We start from the raw sequence: 24,604 nt of genomic DNA, 5'->3' as shown, positions 1-24,604 counted from the left end.
TCAGGCCCACAGCCTTTGCTTGAAGAAGATCGTAACTTTAAAAAAAGATGCTCAATCTGGAGTAAAGATTGTAATAAATGATGAAACCATCCTACCCTGAGGTGAGTTATTCCTGTAATTACTTAATTGCTCGCCCCGGGCTTTCAGCCTCTTAATCATACAATTTCACCTCTATTCCACGTTTCATGGTTTTATTCCCTTCTCTATATTTCTTCTGCCACTTCTATTATCCCATTTAATGTGCAGCACCAATGCTGCACTCAGTAGCGCATCTATAATACGTGCCTTAGTTTTACTTCAGTGCTTTGACAGCCAGTTTCCCCCTCCACATCCTTACGAGAAACGTAACGATCTAGCGTGGCTTTGCATTTTATATTAAATAAGCCATTTGTAAAGGTGCAAAAGATGACTGGAAGATACTCTAATAAATGGGTTAATCCACAGCCATAGAGTCAAGCTGTTCAACAGGTCACTCTAGTCATTTATAATCTTTCCGCTGTCATATCTATAGTTATTTATAATTCATACTTCTCGTGATGATAATGAGCTTCTATAGCGTGCCCCCCATCCGAGCGCGCAGTTTGCTACTTGCTGCTATTCATCAAGTTCAGCCATTGGGCTCCTTTGATTCATTGGTCTCCAGGCACAGATGAGGGGGTGGCAATCTCAATTGAATGTTGCCCCAACGGAGAGGTTCAACTATTAATAAGTAATCGCTCACATTAGGAGGTGATCAGTTAGCTGGCAGAGTCCTTTTTTCATGCCATTTTTGCTGCCCACTGCCCGTTTTCTCTCCTCTCCTCTCGCCTGTGTGAGGTCCTCAGACGTGGCTTGGAGGACAAGCACCTTGGCAGGACCTGCACTGGATGCTGCCAAGGCACCGTCTCTGCCCGGCCTCGTCGGTCCTCTGCAAACCTCAGTGCCAGGCAGTGGCACAGCACGAACCTGCTGGTGCCCGCCACATGCCCCACGCTCCCGGTCTCAACCCCGGGTCCCCAGCGGGGAAGAGATGGTGCCAGGGTGACCTGCCAGCATCCCACGGTGCAATGGGGAGTCTTGATGGACAGAGATCAAAAGTCAGGGGGGTTTTTTGGGGTGTGGATGTGACCCCTTTAAAGCAGGCATGGCCTGACCTCCAGCTGGAGAAGCCGAGACCTGTCTTCAGGAATCAGAGTAATCCTGGGTGATTTTATCCCACTCCACTTCCCTAAATCTGCAGCTGCTGCTGCTCGGCGAGGGGATTAAGGGGCTGGCAGGGGATTACGTAGCTGCTGCGGCTCCCGGCACGGAGCTCCCTCCCAGCACGGCCGCTCCTCGAGGCGTGGAGACACACCGCACCCACAGGTGCCCACCAACAAGGGTCCCCATCGGGTTTTTGGCCGCCTGCCCGGCACCAGAGACCCCTGACGGCGCCCAGCAGCAGGAGCGACATCCCTGGGGCGGAGGCAGCCGGGGTCACCCCGGGGCTCGGCCCCAGAGCGGCAGGGCACCCAGCCCGACAGCATGGCAGGGGCTGTGTGGGACCCCCCCCGGGGCAGCAAGAAGGGTGGGGAGCCCCCACATCCTGCCGGCCGGTCCCCTTGCTGATGGTTGGCGCGTGGAGGATGGGGCCCTGGGCCGTCCCATGGATGATGCTCTGGCTCTTCTGCCTCCTGCCCTCCGCCAGGGCCCAGACAAAGATCCCACTGGAGACGTAAGTGTTTCCCTCTCTCTGGTGTGGGGCATTTCTGGCATGGAGTGGGCAATGCCGTGGGCACGGGCAGGCGGGTGGGAATACCTTCCCGGCGGTGGCAGGCACTGTGGGTGCAGGCTCCTCCGGCAGAGCATGTCGCTGCAGGGGGGGTGGTGTTTCCTTACAATAGTGGCGATGGCTTCTGGGAGAGGACATGGGCACGGGAGCCACAAATTCAGTTCCCAGGTCTAGCGCAGATGCAATGCCTCATTTTCCCCGTTCGTCAAGCAGAGCAATGATACTCATCTGCTTTAGTTAAGCACTTTGACATCTATTAATGCTCTGCTTAAAGCACTGGGCAGCAGAAGGCAAAACCAGTTTAAAGACACATTCGTAAAACCCCACCGCTGGTGCAGCTTGTGGAGATTCAGCCATGGAGGTAGACATCCGCATCCCCAGTTTAGAAGCTCCCCAGTTTAGCAGAGCGGTTCCAGCAGACACTGCTGGTTTACAGCCTGCCGGGGACACCCCGGGGATGCAGAGCACTGGTCAGGATCTAGGCATGGGAGGCATACACACGGGGTGTTTGAGCAAAGACACATCTCTTCAACACATGCAAGATCCAGATCGTGCAGTGCAAGGTTTGCAGCTCCGAAGCTCTGATCCCTTGCGCTGGTCTGGTACATTGACAGCTGAAAAAAAGCCTTCGTGCACACATACAGAGCCTGGGTAATACACACACACATGTTTATTCATGTGTGCAGATGTCAGGGGATGTTAGTGGGGGGAGGCTAAATAGAGGAAAGAGGCCACGGCACCTTTTCTTGCTTGTCCCTGCTCCACCTTAGTACAAAGGGTGTAATAGTCCTTCCCAGAGCTCTGGAGCATAGGAATGAAAAGTTGAGCTGCAATACAAAGCATAAACAGCCACGTTTTGTGCATGCGCTGCATTTGGGTCCGGGTGCTAGTGCACAAGCAGGGAATCCTGATGCACCCTTTTGGATGTGGGTTTGCAGGGCACCCACCCCCGCGTGCGTGTTGGTGTGCACGAGCGGCTCCTCCGGCACGGTCGCTGCTGGAAAGCTCCCCACCAGCAATGCAGCCTGCCCCGGCAGCCCGCCAGGAGGCTAACAGCTCTCAGCAAAACCAGTTTATAAAAACTTCACCTTGTTAAGCTGATTTAGGCAAGTTAAATCCTTTAAGGATTAAAAATGTCAGCACCTCGGTTGGTAAAAGTTGTTGTGGGGCAGCTTCTCTGGAGCTGGGATAGGTCTGTCTGTGCAGGACAGCGGGTTGGTCTGGAGAGGAGACCACACTGCCATCCAGTTTCAGGAGGAGATATGTCCGATAAGATAAACCGACCAAAGTCAGCTCAAGCCCTTTCCTGAAATTGAGAAAATGTTTTATATTCAAAAATTGCCAATAAGACCCTTGCAGATGTGCTCGCCAATACAGCCCACATGACTACCAAGAGTTGTGCTGACTTTATCTGAAGAGGTCTCAGGAAACTTTGCCACCAATTTATTATTCTTGGCTGCACTATCAAGCCCTTCCTCAGCAAAGAGCTTCTGACTTGGGTTTCACAAAAAGGACGCAGAGGTTATGCAGAATAAAATCCAACTTCTGATAATTTCAAACCGTGCAAAATAAAAATCAACTTTCCGTGCCCGGGGTAAATATTACATGGAAATACCTTTTGGCCTTGAAATCTGGAGATTTTCAATGCCTTTTGGCATTAAGAAGCCAGCCCGTCCTTTCTGCTGTTTTCACCACTGAATACGAGTGCAGGGATTACAGGCAGGCAATCTCTGACCAAATGCTTTTCTGATGTGTTTGGTTATAATGGGATAGCCCTTTACTATTGAGAAAAGAGTTATGTCACTTCTTTGCACAATTTGGAACTTATTCATGTACAAGAATAAAGAATAAACAATAGAAAAAGACCTTTTCTCCCCTGGTACCAAAACCAGACCAACAGCTGAATTAATCCCTGGTGTTTCAAATCCACTCATGAATTCAACTAAAACACAAAAGTTGCCCTTTTCGAATGAAATTTCAGTAGAAGAACACATTGGCCAGAGGACCAAAGGGAGTAATCAGCAGGAAATGGACATGCTCCATAGACTACACAGGGACATTTTGGGGACACAAAACCAGAGGCTTTTAAACACCAGCTGGGTTCAATCACAGTTAAGTGACACAAGGCTAAGTCGGCCTGTGCTGCTCCCCAAGTCGTGCCTGGCTTTGCGGCACCGCGCTCAGATCGTCGCCAACTTAGTCACATCTTTGCAAAGCTCACTCAGCCTTAACTCCAGCAGTGCAAAAAATCTGCTCAGTCAATTACTAGCGATGTGTCTGGGGTGCAGGTTCAGCACAGACACCACCTCTTCTTTTCTCCTGGCCACCGCTTTGCTTGTCAGCTGGCCATGGCATGGGCAGGAGTGCTTGCAGCTGTGAGGATGGTGAGGATTTGGGGCTGGCTGCTCAGCCTTTGCTTCTTGGGGTACTGGAAACATCATGAAATGCTGGTGGGAGAGGTGAAGATCAACTGGTATGGCCTCTTCAGGCTGCCCCTACCGCCTCTATACATGTGCTCCTGAGTTCACAGAGCCAGCAGCCTTAGATGAAATTTCTCTGCAACCTGATGAATTTTAGACTGACCTTTTCTCTCACTTGTTTATGAAAAAAATAAAGAAACCTATTTAAATTCAGCAGGCTGCCCTTAATTTCCCAGTACTCTAAGGTCACTCCCTTACCTGGCAAATAATTGTCTTTTAAATATGTAAATGCCAGCGTATTTCTGCCTCTTGACTTGCCTCCTTTTCAACTTCCATGAAATGCCACCATATGTTTTTAATTACCCACTCTTCAGCCCTGTCACACAGGGCTTCAGGACCTTTGTGCCCTCTCATTCCTCTGTGGCCCCTGACTTTCCAACCAGCCCTCCAAAGCTGCCGGTCTCTGGCCCTCTCTCTGCTCCCCCCTGCCTTTGCGCCTCCTTCCTCCTCTCCTCCTCCTCACACCCTTTGCCTCTCCCAGGGTGAGTGGGTTTTGCAGTGTGGTGCCTCGGAGAGCTGCTTTGAGATCAGCAGAAATATCAGCCCCCAAGCCGGAGCGGTGGCTCAGAAGCAGCTGTGGGGCTGCTGCCTTGGGCGGGCTGGGAAAGCCCTCCCCGGCTAAGCGTGACACCTAGGGCACCCATGTAGAAATCGTGAAATTACACATATCCCGACCTTTTTATCCTCAAGTTCTGCTGTTACTGGAAGTTTCAAGGTTCATATATTTAGGCTTCTCTTGCTACATCCTCAAAGGCTAAAAAGAGACCTTCCATTTTCCTGTTTTTATGAAAGCGGAGAATCCCGAGTCATGGTGGACTTCAGGACTTCACAAATGAGCAGCAGTGTTCTATGGGTGTTCTATGAAACTGTGTCTGTGGCTGGCCTTTCTGCTGACTGACGGTTGCTAAGCTCATATTGCAGACCTTTTGCCTCAATAATAGCATCTTTCTGCTGAAGCTGCCCAACCGCACCCACTAGTCAGAAATTGATATCACAGACTCTTCCACCCTGCTGGGTTGAAAAATGATGAGGGCGGGAAGGAATAGGGGCACACGCATGGCCACAGACACGACACAAAACAGAAAGACGAGGATCAAGTGCACCTCATTTTTTGGGGAGGAAAATGGGGTAAAAATAAACTTCCCTGCTAAAATTACTATCATCCCAAACTTCATGTTTAGGTCCTCTCTTTCTACAGTAAAAGGTGAGGAGACTGGAGAATATTAGTTAATATCAGCACAAAACATCTCATACATAAAAGTTATAAAACCAGCAGCAGCAGATGGGCATTGAGTTAATTGTTGATTCAGAGATCCTCATACCTCAGAGAATGTGTTAGTCACTACAACAAACAGGAAAGCATCCCATGGAGTCCCTGTTTCTGGTTTCCTCTTTTATTCTAGGCTTGCTAGAATAACTCTGATATGGGGCAATAAATCCTGGTCTCCTAGCAAATACCCGTATTCTTTTTTTCTCTAAGAATGAAATGAAGAGATAAAAGCTCTGGCTGTCAAAACAAGATGTGGAGCACGATATAAAAAAAAAAAAAAGGGAAAAAAAGAAGCAGCCTTGTTCTTATTGCCTTCAGCTGGTGCTAGATCACACTCAGTGATTAGAAATGAACACCTCATTGCCAATTAAGGAATGATTAAAAAAGGCACCCACTCTCTCATTATACTCTTTTTATAGGTAGTGGAGAGAGGTGCGGCTCAGAGCAGAAGCCTTATGTATGCTCCAAATCATCCCTCGTAGCTGCCTATCTGTCTCTGTTTGCAAGAGGGGAGCCTAAACAGGCTTTCCTAGGCTAATGTTAGCTGTTGTGATTATTCCACCATTGCTATGCTGGCTTAACTCCAGGAGCTCATCTCTGTGTTGGTGTATTATTCTGCCACGAAAGTGGTGCAATTCATTGGGAAATCAGGTTAAAGGTTCAAGTCTGCTTAGGACTGGAAGAAATCTACTGGAAGCCATAAGTAAGACTCTGCACCCCATAAATAAGTAGTGTATTCTGGTAAGTAGAGAAGGCCATTTATTCCATTAAATAAATCTCTCCTAAGTGAATCTTTGAAGGAACTGCATGTAGGTGGAGCTGCCTAATGTGAATCACATAACAGATTTCTGATGAAGTGCTCTGTCAATTACAAGAACCATCTATTTTGATTTGGATGGCTCAGTGTTCAGGCTGCTCTTCAACATCCTTATGTTCTCCATGTGGTATTGCTATCATCAATTATTTACAGGGTGGCACAAATGCGAGTACTGTTTTACAATGATGAGGTGCATAATCTACTCTGGCATTATCAAGCCATAGTATCTCCACTGAGAGCAGTGAATTCATCTGGCTCGTTAGTCTCTGCCCCATGCAGCTCTAAGAACTGAATCCAAGGGGTGAATCTTGACAACTTCTTTCTAGTTCTGACAGTTATTTCTCTTCAGCGGTCTTGACATTAGGTGTCTAGCCCTTCACCCCAGGCTCCGTCTGCAATCAGTGAAGACAAATGGGTGTCTGCAGAGCTATTTATTTCACTTTACTAACAATAGAGGAAACCAGATGATATCTAAGACCAAATGTACAACTTTCGCACCTCTAAAGTTAGGCGAGGCAAATTCCACTGTGAGTCAAAACGTAGTGACCAAGACCACCAGACTCAATGTTTCTCCTTGCTGAGTGGTGTCCTGGGCAGAATGTCCAAGAGCAGTGCTTGCCTCCTGCCTTACTGCTTGTCTGGCTACCAATTTCGGGAGAAAGCATTGTCATTGTCACTATAGTGGCTTAAAGAAATATGGGGGGGGGGGGGGGGGTTCATACTCATGAAGATGGCGTTTTCCCTGTCTGAAGAAGTAAGCAGTTCTGCTGACTTTGAATTATTAACACTGATTTTCCTTTTTTTTTTTTTTCCTCTTTTTAGGGTGAAGTCTTGGGCAGATGCCTTTGGTGGGGAGCTGTATTCCATTGTGACTAAGTATTCAGGCTCTCTCCTGTTGCAGAAGGTAGGCAAAAGCTGCGAGGGTTCCCTTGGCTTTGCATCATCTCCCCATGTAGCCCTCCAAGGTTTCCCCCTGGGGTGGAAGAAAGCAAAACACACAGGTCTCCAGCTAACTTTCAAAACCGTGCAGGTTCATATCCATAAGCACAGAGTAATGCCCTGTGGCCATTCTCCATGAACTGGAGAGGGGGATCCATCTAATGCCTTTCCTGCTTTCGTTAGCCATGGCCAAATGCCACCTAAATTGTCCCATTTTTTAAAAATACTTTTTAACAGTACTCATCAAGTTTCCCCTCTGATTTCATGCCCTTCCATGCTGACTCTTCACTCCTCCCTTCCTAAACGCGTATCAGTCCCTCTCCTTCCGCTCATCACTCACCTGCTTATCGTCACCCCATCGTCCCCTCCTGCAGCTCTCCAGCTGGCACTCTTGTCTATTTCTGCTTCCTCATCTGTCTTCCTCCAGTCACTCATCAATTCTTTGAATTGTGCCTTTAAAACTCTGCTTTGGACAGGGTCTCTGAGGCAGGTGCCCTGGAAGCCGAGATCTTCCAGAGGTGCAGAGCTCTGCCTCCTTCATGCCTGGCTTGGTCACCGAACAACACGTGACGCTGCACTAAACTCTGCTGGCATTAAAAGGTGTAGCTCCAGGGGCTTTAAATAAATGTTCCCATTTGCAGCCGTAGAGAAGTTGCCCTGTTACCTTTGATTCCTGAAGTCAGGCGTGAATGGCTGGTCCTCTTTCAGGCTTGGTGAACTCTGCACTGCAGCAGCAGGGCTGTACAGATCTGCACCTCCCAAGTGCTGCTCAGGGGGGCCTGGTGGCTGCTAAGGGGGATGCAGTCCCCTCTCCACTTCATGTGGCTGTCCAGTTCCTTTTCTTTACTCTTTCTCTGATTCTTCTCTTCCACACAAGCCATACATTGCCTCTTAGGCCTTTTAGGTGTCTGATTTCTCGCTTCTGACTAGTAATAACACCCGCATCCCAGTGCAAAAAGGGATCTGGATATCATTTGACGTGCCTTGCCCTCGCTTTCCCTATCCCCACAGTGCTGCTTTCTGTCTGGAGGGAGCATCTCCTGCAGCATCACCTTTGCTAGGTTTGGCCAAGAAAGGCCTTCAGCATCCATCACAAAGGTCTGTACTGACCATCAGCTCTTCTTGGGAGGAATGTGCCACCATGCAATAAGAAGTTGTCAGCACTGGTATAGGTATTTCATGCCCTCATCGTGAGGCAGCTGTGGTGTGATATCAATGCAGGCAAAAGTTTGGCTTTTAGCAGTTTTGATGATGTTTCTGCATTGCCTATTCTTCTATGGGGTCCCCAAACGGTAGTGCCAGAGGCAAAGTGACATGCTACAGCATCTCTGGTGGGTGCTGGAGCTCCAGTGGGCAGGAAATACAGATTGGGGTTATCTGATAGTCAGGTATCTGTGTCTGATGCTGTATAGGTATTTGCTGTCCAACAGAAAGTCTGCAGATACCAGCTTTTTCTGGAAGATGCTAAGGGTGTCACCTTGTTGTGTGAAGAAATACTGCAGCCATTATGTCTTCTCCTTATTGCTTCAACACAGCCAACTTGTGATGCTTCTGTGGCTACTTCTACTAACAGATTAAGAGGGTTCACATTCCTTAAGGTCCAAAAATCAGTGGGACTAAGCAGAACGGGGCTTAGCTTGAAAATACCAGTGTTGCAAAAGTTAACAGTGGAGGCCAAGGATGGCAAATGTGGCACTGAGGTGGGTATCAAGATAGCTGTGCTGTGTTGGCCCTCTGGAGATGTTGCACCAGGTCATTTCACCTCCCTCTGTCCACGCTGTGTGTTTTGACTCTTGGGATCTTGATCTCTTTGGCGTAGCGGTTATGAGACCTGTAGATGCTACCTATAGTACCACTAAAAATGACAGTCATGGAAACCAGATCATGAACAAAAACTCGTAACTTTATCAGCTTTTGGTGTAATTCACTGGAAGCAAAGAAAACTTATTTCTAATGAAAAAGAAATCTGAATGTAACCAAATCCAATCTAGCATTCATGTCAAGGTAGAGCTATATTTCCCTGGTGGTCTGACAGCCTTATAAAATAATCACACTTGCCTGCTCCAGTCCACATCCACATGGTTTTGTTCTTGGAGAGGGGAAGGTGTCTGGTTTGCTCTTGCACATGTTGGGGCCTGGATGCAGCACAGACCAACTGTGCTTTGCACAGTCTCTGGACACCCTTGAGCGGGACACAATGTCACCCGTGACTCAGAGGGAAAATGTTCTTCAGTGAGTCACTGTCACCACTTCCAGCAGGGAGTACAGATGAGCTTGATCCAGCCTTGCTCTGTTAACGCTTCAGCAAAGAGTCATCTCCTAAATGCATGTCCTGCCCTGCCCTAACTTTACTTAAGCAGTTTAAACAGCTCAGGTTTACCTTTCACTCCTCAAGTCCCACTCCTTGAGCTCTTTCATGTCCCCTTATTTCCCTGGGACCAGGGAATAGGGGAGGACCAGCCAGCACCCACTTCTTCAGTCCTTCTCTCAGCCTCCCTTTCTTTAGCAAGCACTCGGTCAGACACCTTCTCAAAAATCAGCATCTCAAAGCGGGGACCATCCTGGAGGTCTCCCTCTGCATCACTGACACTTAGAGTGCTGCAGAAGGACAGCTTCAGGAGGACGCAGACAAATCTTTTACTAATAGGCAACATTTTCATGCCCCATGAGATGTACCTTGACAGACTCCTAATGGCTTTATGTAGATCATCGCACTGGTCCAGATTGTGGGCAAGTCAGGCCTGGGAAGCCAAGCGTACCAAGTCTGGAAATCCAAACACATGTGCTGCCCAGGCACCTTTCTCTTTTGGGGCCATTGCCTCTTTTTCACATGAAATATTTCTCTGTGTGCATGAGTATTTGCAGCCCAGCAGAAGGGTGGGGAGCACAGCGTAGAGGCCCAGACAATTTTTTCCTTGGTGCTTAAGTCAATGGGCATTTTGCCTTTGGGGAAATACAAACTGGTAGATAACAGCACCTTTCAAATTTGACTTCATGTCTCCCTTGTGCCTAATAGGCTTGAAGTAACTGCTTATTGTTGCTTTGAGAGCGACAACTTTTCAGTTACTGAATGTTTTGCATGTAAACTTTCTCTTTAATATTTAGCATAAATTTCCTTTTGCTTTATTGTTCCCAGAGAGCTGGTGAACCAGTAGACATCTCTTGAATCCACAAAGGCAGGTTCCCACCCTGGATCAGAGAGCTTTGAGAAAGTCCCAAGCAGTCAAGATATCATCAAATTAAACCTCACAGAGGTAGCAAAAGCTGAAGAGTGGCTTTAGTTTGATGGCTGAAGCATTCATTGTATTCTCTTGACCATTATGCCGTGGAGGTTAAGATAAGCTTGCGCACTTGTGTCTGGCATATCAGCCTGGCTCAGAGATGATGGATCTGTATTAAAATGCTGGCCAGGGTCTAGGACAGCTGAGGGCAATACAGCTGGAGCAAAGAGGCAAAGTGAAAGGCTTAGTAGGAGGAGGGCAGTAGTATCTCCCAGAGCTAAGGAACAGAAAGCTTGAAGCTGTGGCTTGTTAGGTCTGTTTGCCACAGTCCTGCTGCTGCAGTTGGCCGGGCAGTGACCAAAGGCCTGAGGCCACCGACTGCAGCCAGGCCGGGAGGACACCATGGTGGTTCTGTACTTCTCAGGGCTTGCCTCTGAGTCATAAAACACCATCAGCTTCAGCAGACCCAAAACTTAATTTTTCTTCTACGTTAACGATGCATTATAAGCGTTTCTGAGAACTACCTCCTGCTTCCTTCTGTAGCCGAGGTGCAGATTGCCTTCCCCGGTGGATAGGGCTGAGAGCAGGGCTTGACTCCAGCTATGTAATTACTAGAAAGCACTACAAATAACTACATGGCAAAGAACAGACAAATTAAAGTTCAGTCAAGATATTTTCCTGGGTGAAGATGAAAGGAATGTCTTTCACACTCTTAATATAGTTTCACTAGCAGTGAGTAATGCAACACTGTGTACTTCAATGGGCTAAATTTCATGGAGGTGGGAACAAGAAAATATATTTGGTGACATATCTTTGTTCACAGATAAAACTTAGGATACTGAATCCTGGATCTTCTACTTCTAAATCACCACCCCCATCACTGTGGAATCTTAATGAATTGCTCCTGCTGTTTTAAGGGAATACTAAATACTAGATGAATATGAAAAGATTTTCTGTTAGATCAGAGTTAACTTTTTGCCCCCTTTTCAATGTCAGATCCTTTCAGACAGTTCTCCCAAGCCTGTAGCTGATTCCTGTTCTGTAAATTATAATGATCTGATAACCTGAACCCTAAACTCAGGTTGTGCAGGTTAATCTTGGTTGGCTGCAAGCACCTGTGTTGACATTTGCTGTGTACTTTCAGCCATGGTGCCTGGTAACAGTACTGAAATCACAGGTACTACTCTGTTGCCTACCTTTGGGAACTCTTGCAGTGAATATTCATTAATAGTAGGAGATTTTAGTGGCAGGAATACAGATACAAAATGGTTTGCTGGATCATTTGTAGGGAAAAAGCTTAAAGGGAATCTGAGCTCAAACCTGGTGTATTCCTTGCAGCCATCTGAATCTTTACAGAAAGTTTTCTGGTTTGATTTTTTTTTTTGTCTTCCCAGCTCTGGCTTGTCAATGTGTCAAAAGCACTTTAAAAAACAATTGAGAGGTAAAGAGCCCTGTTCTTTTTAATTCAAGATATGACCCAAGGTAACCGATGGCAGGTCACTTTGTAAAGCGCGTGCTTGCCTGTGCTGGTGTGGTCCCCCCCTTCGCTAGCTTTCCCAGGAGAGATTACCCTCCTCCCCCCGAGGAGGGCCTGATTAAAGCCTAGCCTGGCAGAGATCACTTCCCTCCTGACGAAACCATGACATGGAGCTAAATGGGACAGGCACCAGCTGGGATGCGTGCTGCGGTCTCGTCAGCAGCCAGGGACCTCAGTCGGGGGGGTTGTGGTTGCACATACCTCTTTCGGCAGCATGGTTACGCTAACCTTCGTGCTCAGCCTGACCTCCTCCTTCCCCCACCCGTCCCAGCTACCCAGCCACAGCAGAGGGGATGCGAGGCCTGGTGTTTTTAATCCAGTAAAACCCTTGCTGTTAATCACACCAGGCAGAGCGAGCAGCCTCCCCGCCATGCCTGCTGCAGGCTGGATGCTGCTGCTATTTCTGTCTGACCTCCTCAGCCTGCCCCATCCTCAAGGCATTTCTTACTCCGCCTGTGCTCAGCCAACCTCCTGGACGGTCAATGAGCTTCTTGAACAAAAGGAGCTCCACTTGCTCACCCTAAAGACATACAAAGTCCTTCCTCCCCCCTTCCCCCCCCTACTTTCTTCTAATTCAAAAGTGCCATTAAAGTCCCTGCCATCCCCTTACCCTTTTCACCACCTCATTTTGTACCAGCGCAAGAAGTCCAGCCCTGGCTGAGATTGCTGCTATGGTGCTAATGCAACATGAAGATGGAGAGGATGTGTATACACTGCAGAGAGAAATTATGATGAGTGACCAAGAAAATTAAATCTATCTGTTGCCTTCGCACTTCCACAAAACACTCTCATTGCTGGGGAGATAAGGCTTTGTCTTTTCTGAAATAGGTTAGTCATATTGTGTCCTTTTGCATGTTTTTTTTACTCCTTCTTTCTGCCTATCTCTGTTAGCTTTGGGATTTTTTCTGAAAAGGAGAAATAAAGGCCATTGTATCCAGTCTTGAAAGGGCAGATTTAGGGAGGCAGATTACAGCTACCCAGTTTGGGAGTACTTTCAGGTTTTTAATGCCTAGATTATATGAAACATGGCCAGAAGAAACTGGTTATCTCTAAAGCTGTCAGACCCAGATCCTCCTCGTTACAACACCTCTCCCAGCGGAGGCAGCACTAAGTACCCATGCTCGTAATTCCTGGTTTCCGGGAATCGCCTCTGCGCTGCTCTTGGCCCAAGGCATGCTCATGCGTGCTGAATAAGGAGCATCATAACTGTCTTGCTGACCTTTCCTTGGCAGTTTCCCACCTAAGCACTGAGCAGACCCTTCTTGCTGCAGACCTGACAAGTTACCCTACAGATATGGTGGTGCTGTGGGAGGAGAGGACGTGCACTAGCATGACATCTCTCCCACCAGTGCCCCAGAGCACATATGACATAGGAGGCAACATAATGACAGTGTACAGCTCCGTTCCCCTGCCCATCCCTTTGTCTTAAGTAAATTTCAGGTATGTGATGCATATAAATGCTATTATGGATGTAAGCACAATGTGTATTTTAGGTTTTCAAAAGCCGGCCTTCTGCTTCTCTCCCTTATTTTCAGGCACCAATAGCTTTAGGTACATTGCTGTTTTCAACAGCCACGAGCTCACAATTAGATCAGTTGCTTTTACTTAGTCAAAATGCTTCGTGTTATGGCCAGTGATCTGCACATGCCCAAATTATGGGGTGAAAAGGGAGCAAAGGCAAAGATGGGAGAAGGTGGTAAATCAGACCAGTTCTTTCAACACATCTTTCTTCACCACAGACAAAACCCAGCTAACAATAACAGATTCACCCCTCTCCTTATGAGCCTCCTACTCAGTAGGATTTTCTGCTTTCCCTTGGGTAGAAGTACAAAGATGTGGAGCCAACTCTGAAGATCAAAGAGGTGGATGGCTTGGAGCTGGTGAAGAAGTTCTCGGAGCAGATGGAAAGCATGCTCCACAGGAAGGTTGAAGCCGTTGAGGTATGACCACAGGGGCTATGGGAAGGAAGTCCTCTCCCATCAGCCCCAGAGCAGTAGATGCAGGCCTCCCGCCTGTACCAGGAGTGTGTGGGCACAGAGGTTGCATGAGGACTTCCTTGCCCAACCAAATGCCTGCTGGTGCAGCTGGCTTGCTCTGAGCTTTAAGTAGACACTGGTGGGAGGATGTGGGCGTTCAGACAAGGGAATGCTGGCTTCTCCTTCAGCCCAAAGTAGGAAATAAGATAAAAACAAAGTCTAGGAATAAATATGAGGGAACGAACACTCTTTTAGGAGAAAAGAGGTTTGATTCTATAGCTGTTTAAAGAGAAAAAACCTCTCACAAGTGAAAATAAAGTTGACCCCTGCATAACATGCTCTGGGCCGTTGAAGACTGGTAGCTTGTTTCAGCTCTGTGTGTGGCTCAGGGGAAATTCCTGCAGCCCCTGAACATGAGCTGCAAGGAAGGTGCTTGGATTTCAAGCTGCGTATATGGGGAAGCGTGGAGGTGGCAAGAGGTCTTTAGCTGTTGCTGTGTTGGAGATCAGAGCAGGTAATCATTACGGCTCCTCTTACTTCTTGCATCTAAGGATCTATCGTATTCCCTTATATTTACCCACTATGAAAAGCATATTTCTGTAGTCACAGAGCCTTGACTGTTTAAGGTGTCTAATGTGGAAAAGTCGTCCAGAAACACATCATTTGAATCTCAAAGTGAAATGTGGGCATATTTAGACCTAGAGCTTTGGCCCATAACATTAAATTCATAGCCAGACTTTTCCAATGTTTGGATTGCCTTATCCTTTGTGAAGGAGCAAAAAGTAGTTTCGCCGAGACTGTCACATGTCATGTGACATGTACATGTTTAGCTGTGTTCCTTCCCAGTCTGTACCAATTGAGAATTAGTGCCCTGAAGCATCATATTGGAAAATACTAGTTCATTATATTGCCTTCCATAAATGGTAAGAGCTTATAAATGGCCACAGCATCGCTGAGCCTTTTACGAAATCAAGTCATGGTCTTTGTCTCAGTAACAATACCACACTGAGACTCCCACAAGGCCTTTTCCTTTGACGAGATACTTACATCAGGCTGGGTCTGAAATGCCTTTCCCATGGCTTTTTGGAAGGGTTCACGGAAAATGAAATTAAATCTCTGGCTGTTGTTTCTCTAAATGGACATGTTTCTGTTTGCATATGTCCTGTGATATCTAAGATTGCTCAGGGGTTTAGTAGGGACTCTGGAGTAAGTAGGTGTGAATATACTTGGCAATAAATAGCTGTGAATATACCTTCCAAGCTGTAAAGTTGCAGCACAGAATGACAGGTCAGCAGAAAAGGAGGGAAAGAGGGAAGTTTATAGCCCTGTGATTCTATGTCGTGGTGGATGAGGCAGTCGTGTGTCTTTCCACTAACTGTGTGATTGGCTGATGCAGCTGGAAGAGCTTCTGGAGGGCTTTCCACAGCACCCCCTCATCTTTCTTTCTGTGTGCTTGCATTAGAGGTTGGTGGAAGCAGCAGAAGCCGCAGATCTGAACCATGAGTACAACTCCTCACTGGAGGTAGGTTTATCCTGGTCAGTGACAAAATACGACACACATCCTCAGAGAGACTAGCCAAAAGGCAGGCCTAGCAGCACCCAGCCACCTCAGGTTCCTGGACAGGTTAGGAGTTTCCTTGTCTTCAGGACACTCAGCTTGCCTAGAAACTAGTTTGAGTAAGAGACTCCCTTGGCAGATCCCAAACCTAGTAACACCAAGGAGATTAGTCCCTTTGGCTCCAGGAGGGGAAGGATTTGGGAAGATGTTGGGTTGCGTGATGTTATTGGCATTGCATTTACTGCACACCAACGTTGTCATTATGTGACACATTATTGCAAATTAGCTGGCGCTTTGTGGGTTACTTGACTGGAAAATGAGCTAAAAATTGAGTGTGTATGAGCAATGAGGAAGATGCTTTTACAAATACCCACAGCAAACGGTTAATCCCAAAGAGATGAGTTTCTCACCATCTTTCTCAACAGCTCCCATCTTTTTGCTACTCTGCAGATACCCACTTGTCAGGACTTCCCATTAGGTGAAAGTTCAGTGCTGTCCAAGCAATTTGGATAATTGGCTTTCTGTTAATAACTGTTTGTTGTAGCCAAGCTATGGGATTATTGCTGGTGAAGGGAACTGGAGTGAAAACTGATGAAGGAAGTCCACTGTCCACAGTACAAGCACAGAGTGCTTAGCAGAAGTACAGGCTACCCCTGCAAGTACACCTCTCCATGCTGGGAAAGGGTGGGAATGAAAACACTTCTTGAAATCAAGCTAGCTACCGATTTCACCTCTCCTACCTCTTTATTTAAGAATCACATTACAGTCATGCTAGTTGGGTCAGCTGCATTCACAGTAAGGGTCATGGGTGAGTTGGGGTACGGGACTCGGTATTCACACATACAATTTGCACCCCCTGAGTACTGTTAGTGTTTGAACATAAATCCTTAAATAACCTCCACCCTCAGATAAAGTCAACAAAAACATCTTAAAAACACCTGTTATCAAAGGGCGAAGAGTGTCCTGAAGATACTAAAGTGACTGTAGATGCTAAATTCCCAGTGGCCTTCACAGGGGGGAAACTGCGTTGTCTTTGAGCACCTTCTGCTCTATTCTTTGGTCTTGATGAGTGCCTGCTGCTTGGAGTGACAGAGTGAGGGGATAATCCTGGCTGGATGTACATCAGGAGTTAACTCTAGTAAATGACAGCTGTAGACACAGGGCAAGTAAGGTCAGCATCGGCATGCCCTGTAGCAAACCTGGGAGCCAGACCCAGTGAGACACTCCACCTCTCTGGCTAGTCACTTAAATACCTCTGAGGGACCACAGGAGCCTGCCACTGTGTCCCTTTGCTCTCAGGTGGCTCTTCTGCTGCCAGTTATGACCATGCTTTCAGTCATGTGGGCACCTGACAACAAGAAACTGGACAGAAACCATCATTTGGGTAGCTTGACACTTTTCAGGTGGTAATGGTAATGGCTCTTGTTTGCTGCTCATCTTGATCCTATTTGAAGCCCGAATTCTCCAGATGTCCCTTTTTTATGTTTTAAAGGGTGGGTTTTTTTCAGGCAGTACTGGTAATTGTCTTACTCTCTTGTTGCCTTTCTCTTTTCCATTGTCTTCGTCAACAGTTTGATTACTACAACTCTCTCCTGATTAATGAAAAGGACGAAAATGACAATTATGTGGAGCTTGGAGACGAATTCATTTTGGAGACAAATGAGCATTTCAATAACCTGCTGGTGAACACAACATACAGTGATATCCAGCTCCCCACCAACGTCTACAACAAAGGTAATGGCCTCTACTTTCTCACTACTAGTAGGTTGCTGTGGAAACTACCAGTAATAATATTGAAAGAAAGAATGGGAATAGAAAAAGACAACTGACAGAAAAGAAAACAGGGCTGGAAAGGTACTGTCCCAAGGCACAGTCGTGTCTGTGCTGTAGTCTGTCACTGTGACAGGGCTTAGGTATAATCTGCTTTTGGAAGACCTCTAATGATGGACAGTGTTCCATCTTAGGCAGGAATTATAGTCTCCTAGGGTTCATCTATCCAACCAAAGATGCTGTGAAACAAACTGTGATGTGAATTTATTGGCAACTGTTACTCTGTACAAAGGGTCAGATCTATCAAGGTTTTTAGGTGTCAAGGATCTCATTGATTTCAGCTGAGAATTTAGACCCCCCAAGTACCTTTGTGTTATGAGGCACTAATCCCCCACCTCACGGGAACACTCTTAACTCCCAGTGAGCATATCCATAGGGGACTGGGGGTAATTTGCAACTGCTGCTGGGACTGTTCTGGGCTATTTTCCATTCTCAGCAAACCTCTGGCACTCTGGCAGCTGCAGGAGCCCAGGGAGGCACTGAGGCTCACATGGCCTCATCTGCGCCTGGACTGTGTCCTCTTCCCCTGCACATTCACACCACTCCAGCTACACACCAGAAACTGGTCCATCTCCAGGCTGGTCAGCACACTGCCAAATCTGCAGGCTGAGACACCAGTTGCAATTGTCCTAAGTTTACTGCTCTTTTTGGCCAACATTCAAAGCTGCCTGAACTGGCTCCTTCCCTTTCATACATTTTGGCAAGAAAGAAAAGCACCATTACTTCTCTCATAGATGGAGCTCATTTACAACCTTCAGGACCAGACGGGGCAGGCGCTGGTGACTGTGCTCACAACTGCTATGTTATTTAGAGGGACAATAGAGGGAGTTTTATTTCTCCCATGATTTTAAATTAATTCCATCTGGTCTGACAGACCCAGACACTAAAATCTTGTTCACAATAGAGCCACCAGCAGAGCTGGCTGTGGGTAGGTACAGCAGAGCTACACAAAGCAGGCTGCTGCCTACAGCAGCATACAGAAAGAGGTGGCCAAATGGCTGCTGTCAGAGACAGCAGAGAGGCACTGCCCAGCTAGCTGATTTCTTGCCTGTACAGCTTGACACAAACCATCCAGCTGCTCTGGCTGTGGGTGGAGGATGAGCAGGAGATGGAGGAGGAGGGCTGCTTCCATGCCTGGGGCTCCTCCTGGGAGCAGTGCCTGGCAGTACTCACTCCCTCTCTTGCAAACAGCAACAAGCCTGGCTTTCCACAGCTCTTCTGGCTCCCTTCCTGCATGAGTTAGTTTGGCCTCATCACTGGGGAGTCACAGTTCAATTTTTCCCCTATTTTGACCAAAACTGCCTTTAGTAAAGTGACTAAACAGGAAGTGGTAGGTCAAAGCCCCATCCCTTTCAACATTAATACAGTTAATCCTACAATGACCAGTTTCTTATAATTCCCTGTTTCTATTGCTGCTGCTCTGTTTGGTCTCCTGAGGCAATGAGTCAACACAGACACCAAATATACTCTGCCTCTTACGAGTTCTTGCAAGTCTGCAACTTCCTATTGATTCTGATGAGATCGGGGTAAGGGAGGACAGCTCAGGCTTTGTGAAAGAAAGGGCAGGCAAAGAAGAAAAGAAAGAATTGTTGGGGAAAAGAGGAGAGAGAGAGAGAGAAATGGCATGTAAATCCTAGAGCTCCTCTGTCTTAGGTAATTACATCTAGCATAAATTTAAACACTCTTTGAAGAAAGGCTGTTCCACTTAGTGGTGCATCGGGCAGTTGCCTTACAATAGCCACACGTCCCCTCTTAGGTAGCAGCTGAGTCCTGACTGTGTGGTGTGCCAGTTGTGCTCAGCACAGTGCTGGTTTTCCTGGGTGTCTCAAAGAGCTCTTCCAACCAGATGTAACACCCAAGGGCAGATAAGGCTGGAAGGAGAAATGGGGATAGTAGCGTATAACCAAGCTGAGATCACCTGTAGTGGCCAGTGGTGACCTGCCCTCCAGGATTTACTTGAATGATGCATCCAATTCCCTGCCCAATGTCAAAGCTTTGGACAAGGCTGCATTCCTCCTGGAGTTGCCTTTGTTCCCATCCCCCTCCTCCATCGGGGGTGGTGGCTGTCCTCCCCTCTTTTGCACACTTTTTTTCTCCGTTTTTCTATTCTTTCCCCCACAGACCCTGACATCCTGAATGGCGTTTACATGTCAGAAGCCTTGAATCCTGTTTTTGTGGACAACTTTGAAAGGGATCCCACGTTGACCTGGCAGTACTTTGGCAGCTCCACTGGATTCTTCAGGCTCTACCCAGGTAAAAGAGCAGAGATTGGCTTCTCTCTCTCAGTGCAATGCAGTAGTCTTGCAGGACAGGGTCTGTGCCATGGAAGAGCCCAATCTGGGAAGGTTGGGGGCAGTGTGGCCCCGTGAAGGGCAGGGTGCAGTGAGGAAAATACTCAGTGCACGGGCTGCTGCCACTTAGGCTGGAGGAATAGTGTCCACAGCAGGCATAAACCCCTTTTTCCTACATGGAACAGCCCCCCAGGCATGTTGCCTTTGCAACCCCAGAGGAGTCTGCTTGCAGGGGTGTGCCTCGGGCAGGCTGCCCTCCAAAAAGCTCACAAAACACCATGGCAGGACCTGTGAATCTCACAGGTGGGGTGCAGAGGCTGCAGGAGGGCTCCCTGCCTCCTGCTCCCCTGTGTGTTTTTTTTAATGGTGGCCACAGCTTCTCTCCATCTCTGAGGCCACACATGGCAGATGCAGCTGGTCGGCCTGACTTGTTATCCACTCGCCAGCTGCGAGCGGCACATAAGGTCACGGCGCAAGAGGGGGGCCCCATGCTTGGAGGAACCCATGAGATCCTCCGCAGCTGTAGCTTGGCCTGGTGGCCCCTTCGTCAGATGGCTGCGTGCCCTTGTTCTGTGACCTGTCACGTGTTATAGCAGAGATGACTGTGAACAGAGCCTTTACCAGCGAATCTGGGACATGTCCCTGTCACTGCTGCTGCTTTTTTATGCTCTCAACCACCCTTGGGGAGAAAAAGATGCTGTTGAGAACGATATCAAAGTGGCAGAAAGTTCAAAGTAAGTGCAATTGCTCCCCAAATTCAATGGGAGACTATGCGTAGGTACATTTTTTTAATAGAAATTTAACAGTTTACTGAGAACTGCCGAAGACCACACAGCTCTGCTTGTGTTTCTGCAGAATGGCCGCTGCTGTTGCTGGCCAGACTTGTGTGCCCCCGCAGGGTAGCCAGGTCTCAGCAGTGAACAGCACAAGTGCAGGTGCCTTGGGAGTGGGGAACAGATGCCTGCCTGTCTGTGTCTGTTGATTGCTCCTTTTGCTGCTCCCTTCAGGAATAAAGTGGTTACCAGATGAGAACGGAGTCATCTCCTTTGACTGCAGGAATCGTGGCTGGTAAGAGTTTTGGAGAGACTTGGCCAAAGCACCTTTCAGTCTTCCTCTCTCCCTCTTTTCCAAGGTGACACCTTAGTGAGTTGCTGATCAGCAGTTACTGCCCCGTGCTGCTCCTGCGAGAGACGAGGAGTACGTAAATTAAGGCAATAGCAGGTTAGGAAGCCCTACCACCTGCCAGTGCCAGCTTTCCATATGGCACCTAACACGTGCCACATGGAAATCGCCACCAGTGTATCCTTCCTCTGTCCCATCCTCCTTATAACTCTGCGACCGGAGGGACAGGGCTGTTCAGTCTCCAGAAATGCGGGGCATTTACTCAGTCTATTCAGCATGGCTAAAGGAGGCTTTAGCAATTGTCACTCTCAGCTGAATCTGGACATACGTCTGCAGCAGGCCCAGCACTTGCCAATGCAGGAAGTGAGATGCTGGGGCTGGTGGGAGAGGCAGGTTGGTAGGAAGGGACCCATCGGATGCCCAGCCTGACCCTGCTGGATAGCTGTGCTCGTAGTGCGTGTTATGCTGCGGCTAGCATCATGTGACAGCAGCATGCCCAGTGTTCCTCCTCCCCGTACGCTCACCTTGCTTCCTTTTATTCTTCTTTTTATAAAGGTACATCCAAGCGGCCACCTCTCCCAAGGACATTGTCATCATTGTGGACGTCAGTGGGAGCATGAAGGGCCTGCGGATGACCATTGCTAAACACACCATCATCACCATTTTAGATACTCTGGGAGAAAATGACTTTGTCAACATCATTGCAGTAAGTATGTCCCATTTCCAGTGCTGAGCTGTCTTCCTTGTGCCTCATACCAACTCTTCAGTCCCCTTGGCAAACCACAGGTGTTACAGTGGTGTAACTACAACACTTAGTACCTATGTTGAATGGGGGACTAAAACCAATTACCCTTGGGAAGTCAGCTTCGTGTGGTCAGTAGGGTGGCTGCTAAGTCATCTCACCCCCCTCTATGGAGGATGTCAGCTGCATCTTTTTGCTTACTTAGGGATGTGACTGCAACAGATAACAAAGTGCTGTAGAGAGACGCCTCAGCTAACAGGGACCTGAACTAATAAATTCACTTAGCATAGCATAATGCTGTGTTTGGGTCCAGTAGCAGTATAATCCTCAGGATAATGTTTCCAGGCTAGAAAATTGCTACCATATGCCTTTTTGTGCACCAGCATCCTGCAAGGCTGCAATCTAGTTCAGAGTCAATCTGCACAGGTCTGCATGGAGTTTGGTCAGGTTGCCTTGGTGTTACTCTCTCCCTTTTTAAAGCCCTGGCCAGGATGAGGATGGGCCGGTTACCCACAGAGAACCAGCACCACTGACTACAGAAAGCAAAACTTTTCCATGATCCACACCAAGACTGGGGGGTTTGGTGCCAGGTTAAAGGCAAATGGCTACTCACCTCCTAATTTTCAAAGCTAATTCAAGCACCGTCCCCAGGCTCCTTTCTATAAAAGTTTGCCAGGGCATGGTCACTGAGATATAAAGTCTACTTTTTGTTGATAGCTTCTTATTGTGTAAGATGGTTAGAAACTCCAGTGGTGACAGCTCTGTCTTTATATGGCTGGATAGATGGAATAGTGAACAGTGTTGGCAGAAAAATGGAGGGAAGTCATTAAGGAGTTTGAAATATCATCTGTTCTTCAAAAACAATCCCAGAAAGAGCGTATAATATATATTCCTCTACTGTACTGTCCTGGTTTCGGCATGTACTCACACCATGAACCTACTGGCTCAGACACATTATAGCCTGACCTATGGTCCTAGTGATCAGCTGAGCATCAGTGGCCTCTTAGCATAACTCATAAGAGCATGGCTCTTCTGAACCTTGCAGGAAAAGGTTTACACTGGCATGTTTTACCTCACAGATGTATCAGGCTAGAAGCATACACCCCACTAATTATCACAATTTGGTGGATGTGTGGTAACGTGATATGTTATTGTTCAGCCGTGCGCCAGAGGCATCAGACATTAGGCTACAAAACCACTTGCAAGGTTCAGCTGGTGACTGGGGACTCACAGAGTCTCCAGAAGTCAAAAATATGTGCAAATAGTGCTAGAAGCAAGGCCAGGGGCACAAGCTGAGAGAGTGTGGAGAAAATCTCTACAGTGTGAGTGAAAAAAAAAAAAGTAACTTTGTATGTATAGGTATGCCCAGATAGAACTCAACAAAACACCATAATTAATGCATTATTTAAACAAATACGAGATTTATCAAAAAGATAATTTGCCATGATCTCTACAAACAATTCTTAAGGGAAATATGTATAAACCAGCATAATGCTCCATACTGTTTTCTGAACATTCACCTAGGACGTGAACCCATTTTGTGAATTTTCTCCCATTACAACCCCTTTCTTTTCATTTTCTCTTTGCAGTACAATGATTACGTTCATTTTATTGAACCCTGTTTTAAGGGTATCCTGGTCCAAGCAGACAGGGATAACAGAGAGGTGAGTACCCAGGCTCCTATCGATGTTATTCAGGTAGCTGTCTTAATGTAAGAAGTACATGGGGTTAAGATGCTGTGATGTAAAACTCCAGGGACAAGAAACAACCATCTCCCAGAAGCATGTGGGTTTGCATTTCAGAAACAAGCACCAGTTCAGTGGTGTGTGCTGGCTCCATGGTTCACCTTTGCTTACACGAAGCCGCTGTAACATGGGGTCAGCTGGCTAGCTAAACAGCAGCAAACAGCTTCCCTGTGTCGCAACAGACTCAGCACCACCACTGCCAGAGCACGAGTGGACCTGGCCCAGACCGCTGTGGAAAAACAGCGTGCAGAGGGCAAAGGTTCTCCATCTTTGAAACCCCACATCCTCAGCCCTCGGAAAGGAGAAAAATCAGCCCTTTCCTGGTGAATGCGTTCTCAGCCTGGCCTGACCCTTCATCAGGGTGGACTGCCAGCAAGCTTTCTCTGATGAGGGGTTTTCCTGCTCTGATCCAGGAGGGCTCAGCAGCCCTGAGGTGGTCAGCCTGTGTCCGGCTGCTCCACCGCCCTCTGGACTGACTTGTATTTTTAGCTCTTCTTACTGTTTTTTTTTTCCTTCTTTTTTCTCTCTATATTAGTACCACAGAGGTAGCATATCTCTCCATGTCTTCAACAACCATATTTCTTCCCCAGCTTAGCACTGGGTCACAGAGTATGACTCGAGAGGGTGATGTCTCCTCCAGTGTTTCCCAAAGGATCCCCAAGCCTTTTGGGCACTACCTTGCAGGGGTATCGGCACTCTCTGAGGGTTTCATTTACAACCAGATCAATGCCTCTTAAGTAGTAGACAAGCATTCAATTTTTTTTCTTTTTCCCAATCCTGTTGCTCTTGCATGCACAGGAATGTCTTTTTCCTGAAGGGTTGGATAAGGGAAAGTTTGATTTCTAATAGTTTTGTCCCTTGCGTGATGTTTCATGGACTGCCAATGGTTCACAGCCCACAGGCTGAGAAATGCAGTCCTGCCGTGGCTGCATGGGCAAAGGTGCAACATGATGGCACTGCCAATGGAGTGGCCACTTGACTTTCCCACCCCCATCCGTCACAGTGCTGCACTGCCCTGCCAGCAGTGGTGAAGGATCAGGAGCCCAATGGCACAGGCTTTTCCAGGTTACCCTTTCCTCCCCCAGTCGAAGGGAGCACCCTGCCTGCAACTCATTGCTGCCTTTTTTCCCTCTCTTGCCAGCACTTCAAGCAGCTGGTGGATGAACTGCAGGCAAAAGGAGTGGGGACTGTGAGCAAGGCTTTGACAGAGTCCTTCAAAATCCTGAGGGAGGTAAGAGAGTCGGTGCCGATGCTTGCATCGGGCACAAGTGTCCCTGCCCATCCCTACTTTCCCCTCTACATCTAATGACTTAGCACATCCCTCAC

At 47.6% G+C, this 24,604-nt stretch overlaps 1 protein-coding gene across 1 annotated transcript in view; it reads left to right on the top strand.

Annotated features, from left to right (window-relative positions):
- The first annotated feature begins 1,586 nt into the window (after positions 1–1,586).
- CACNA2D4 (calcium voltage-gated channel auxiliary subunit alpha2delta 4) overlaps positions 1,587–24,604 on the top strand; it is a 132,186-nt gene continuing 109,168 nt past the window's right edge. Inside the window, exons 1-10 of the mRNA XM_076341412.1 lie at positions 1,587–1,693; positions 7,140–7,221; positions 13,838–13,954; positions 15,453–15,512; positions 17,120–17,282; positions 19,500–19,631; positions 20,677–20,737; positions 21,347–21,497; positions 23,123–23,197; positions 24,420–24,509. Coding sequence (XP_076197527.1) covers positions 1,587–1,693; positions 7,140–7,221; positions 13,838–13,954; positions 15,453–15,512; positions 17,120–17,282; positions 19,500–19,631; positions 20,677–20,737; positions 21,347–21,497; positions 23,123–23,197; positions 24,420–24,509 — 1,038 coding nt within the window. The remainder of the gene's footprint in view (positions 1,694–7,139; positions 7,222–13,837; positions 13,955–15,452; positions 15,513–17,119; positions 17,283–19,499; positions 19,632–20,676; positions 20,738–21,346; positions 21,498–23,122; positions 23,198–24,419; positions 24,510–24,604) is intronic.

Source organism: Aptenodytes patagonicus, chromosome 1 (assembly GCF_965638725.1).
Source record: "Aptenodytes patagonicus chromosome 1, bAptPat1.pri.cur, whole genome shotgun sequence".
NCBI lineage: Eukaryota > Metazoa > Chordata > Aves > Sphenisciformes > Spheniscidae > Aptenodytes > Aptenodytes patagonicus.
The sequence above is the reverse complement of the archived record's forward strand: the minus strand, read 5'-3'. Positions and strand labels throughout refer to the sequence as shown.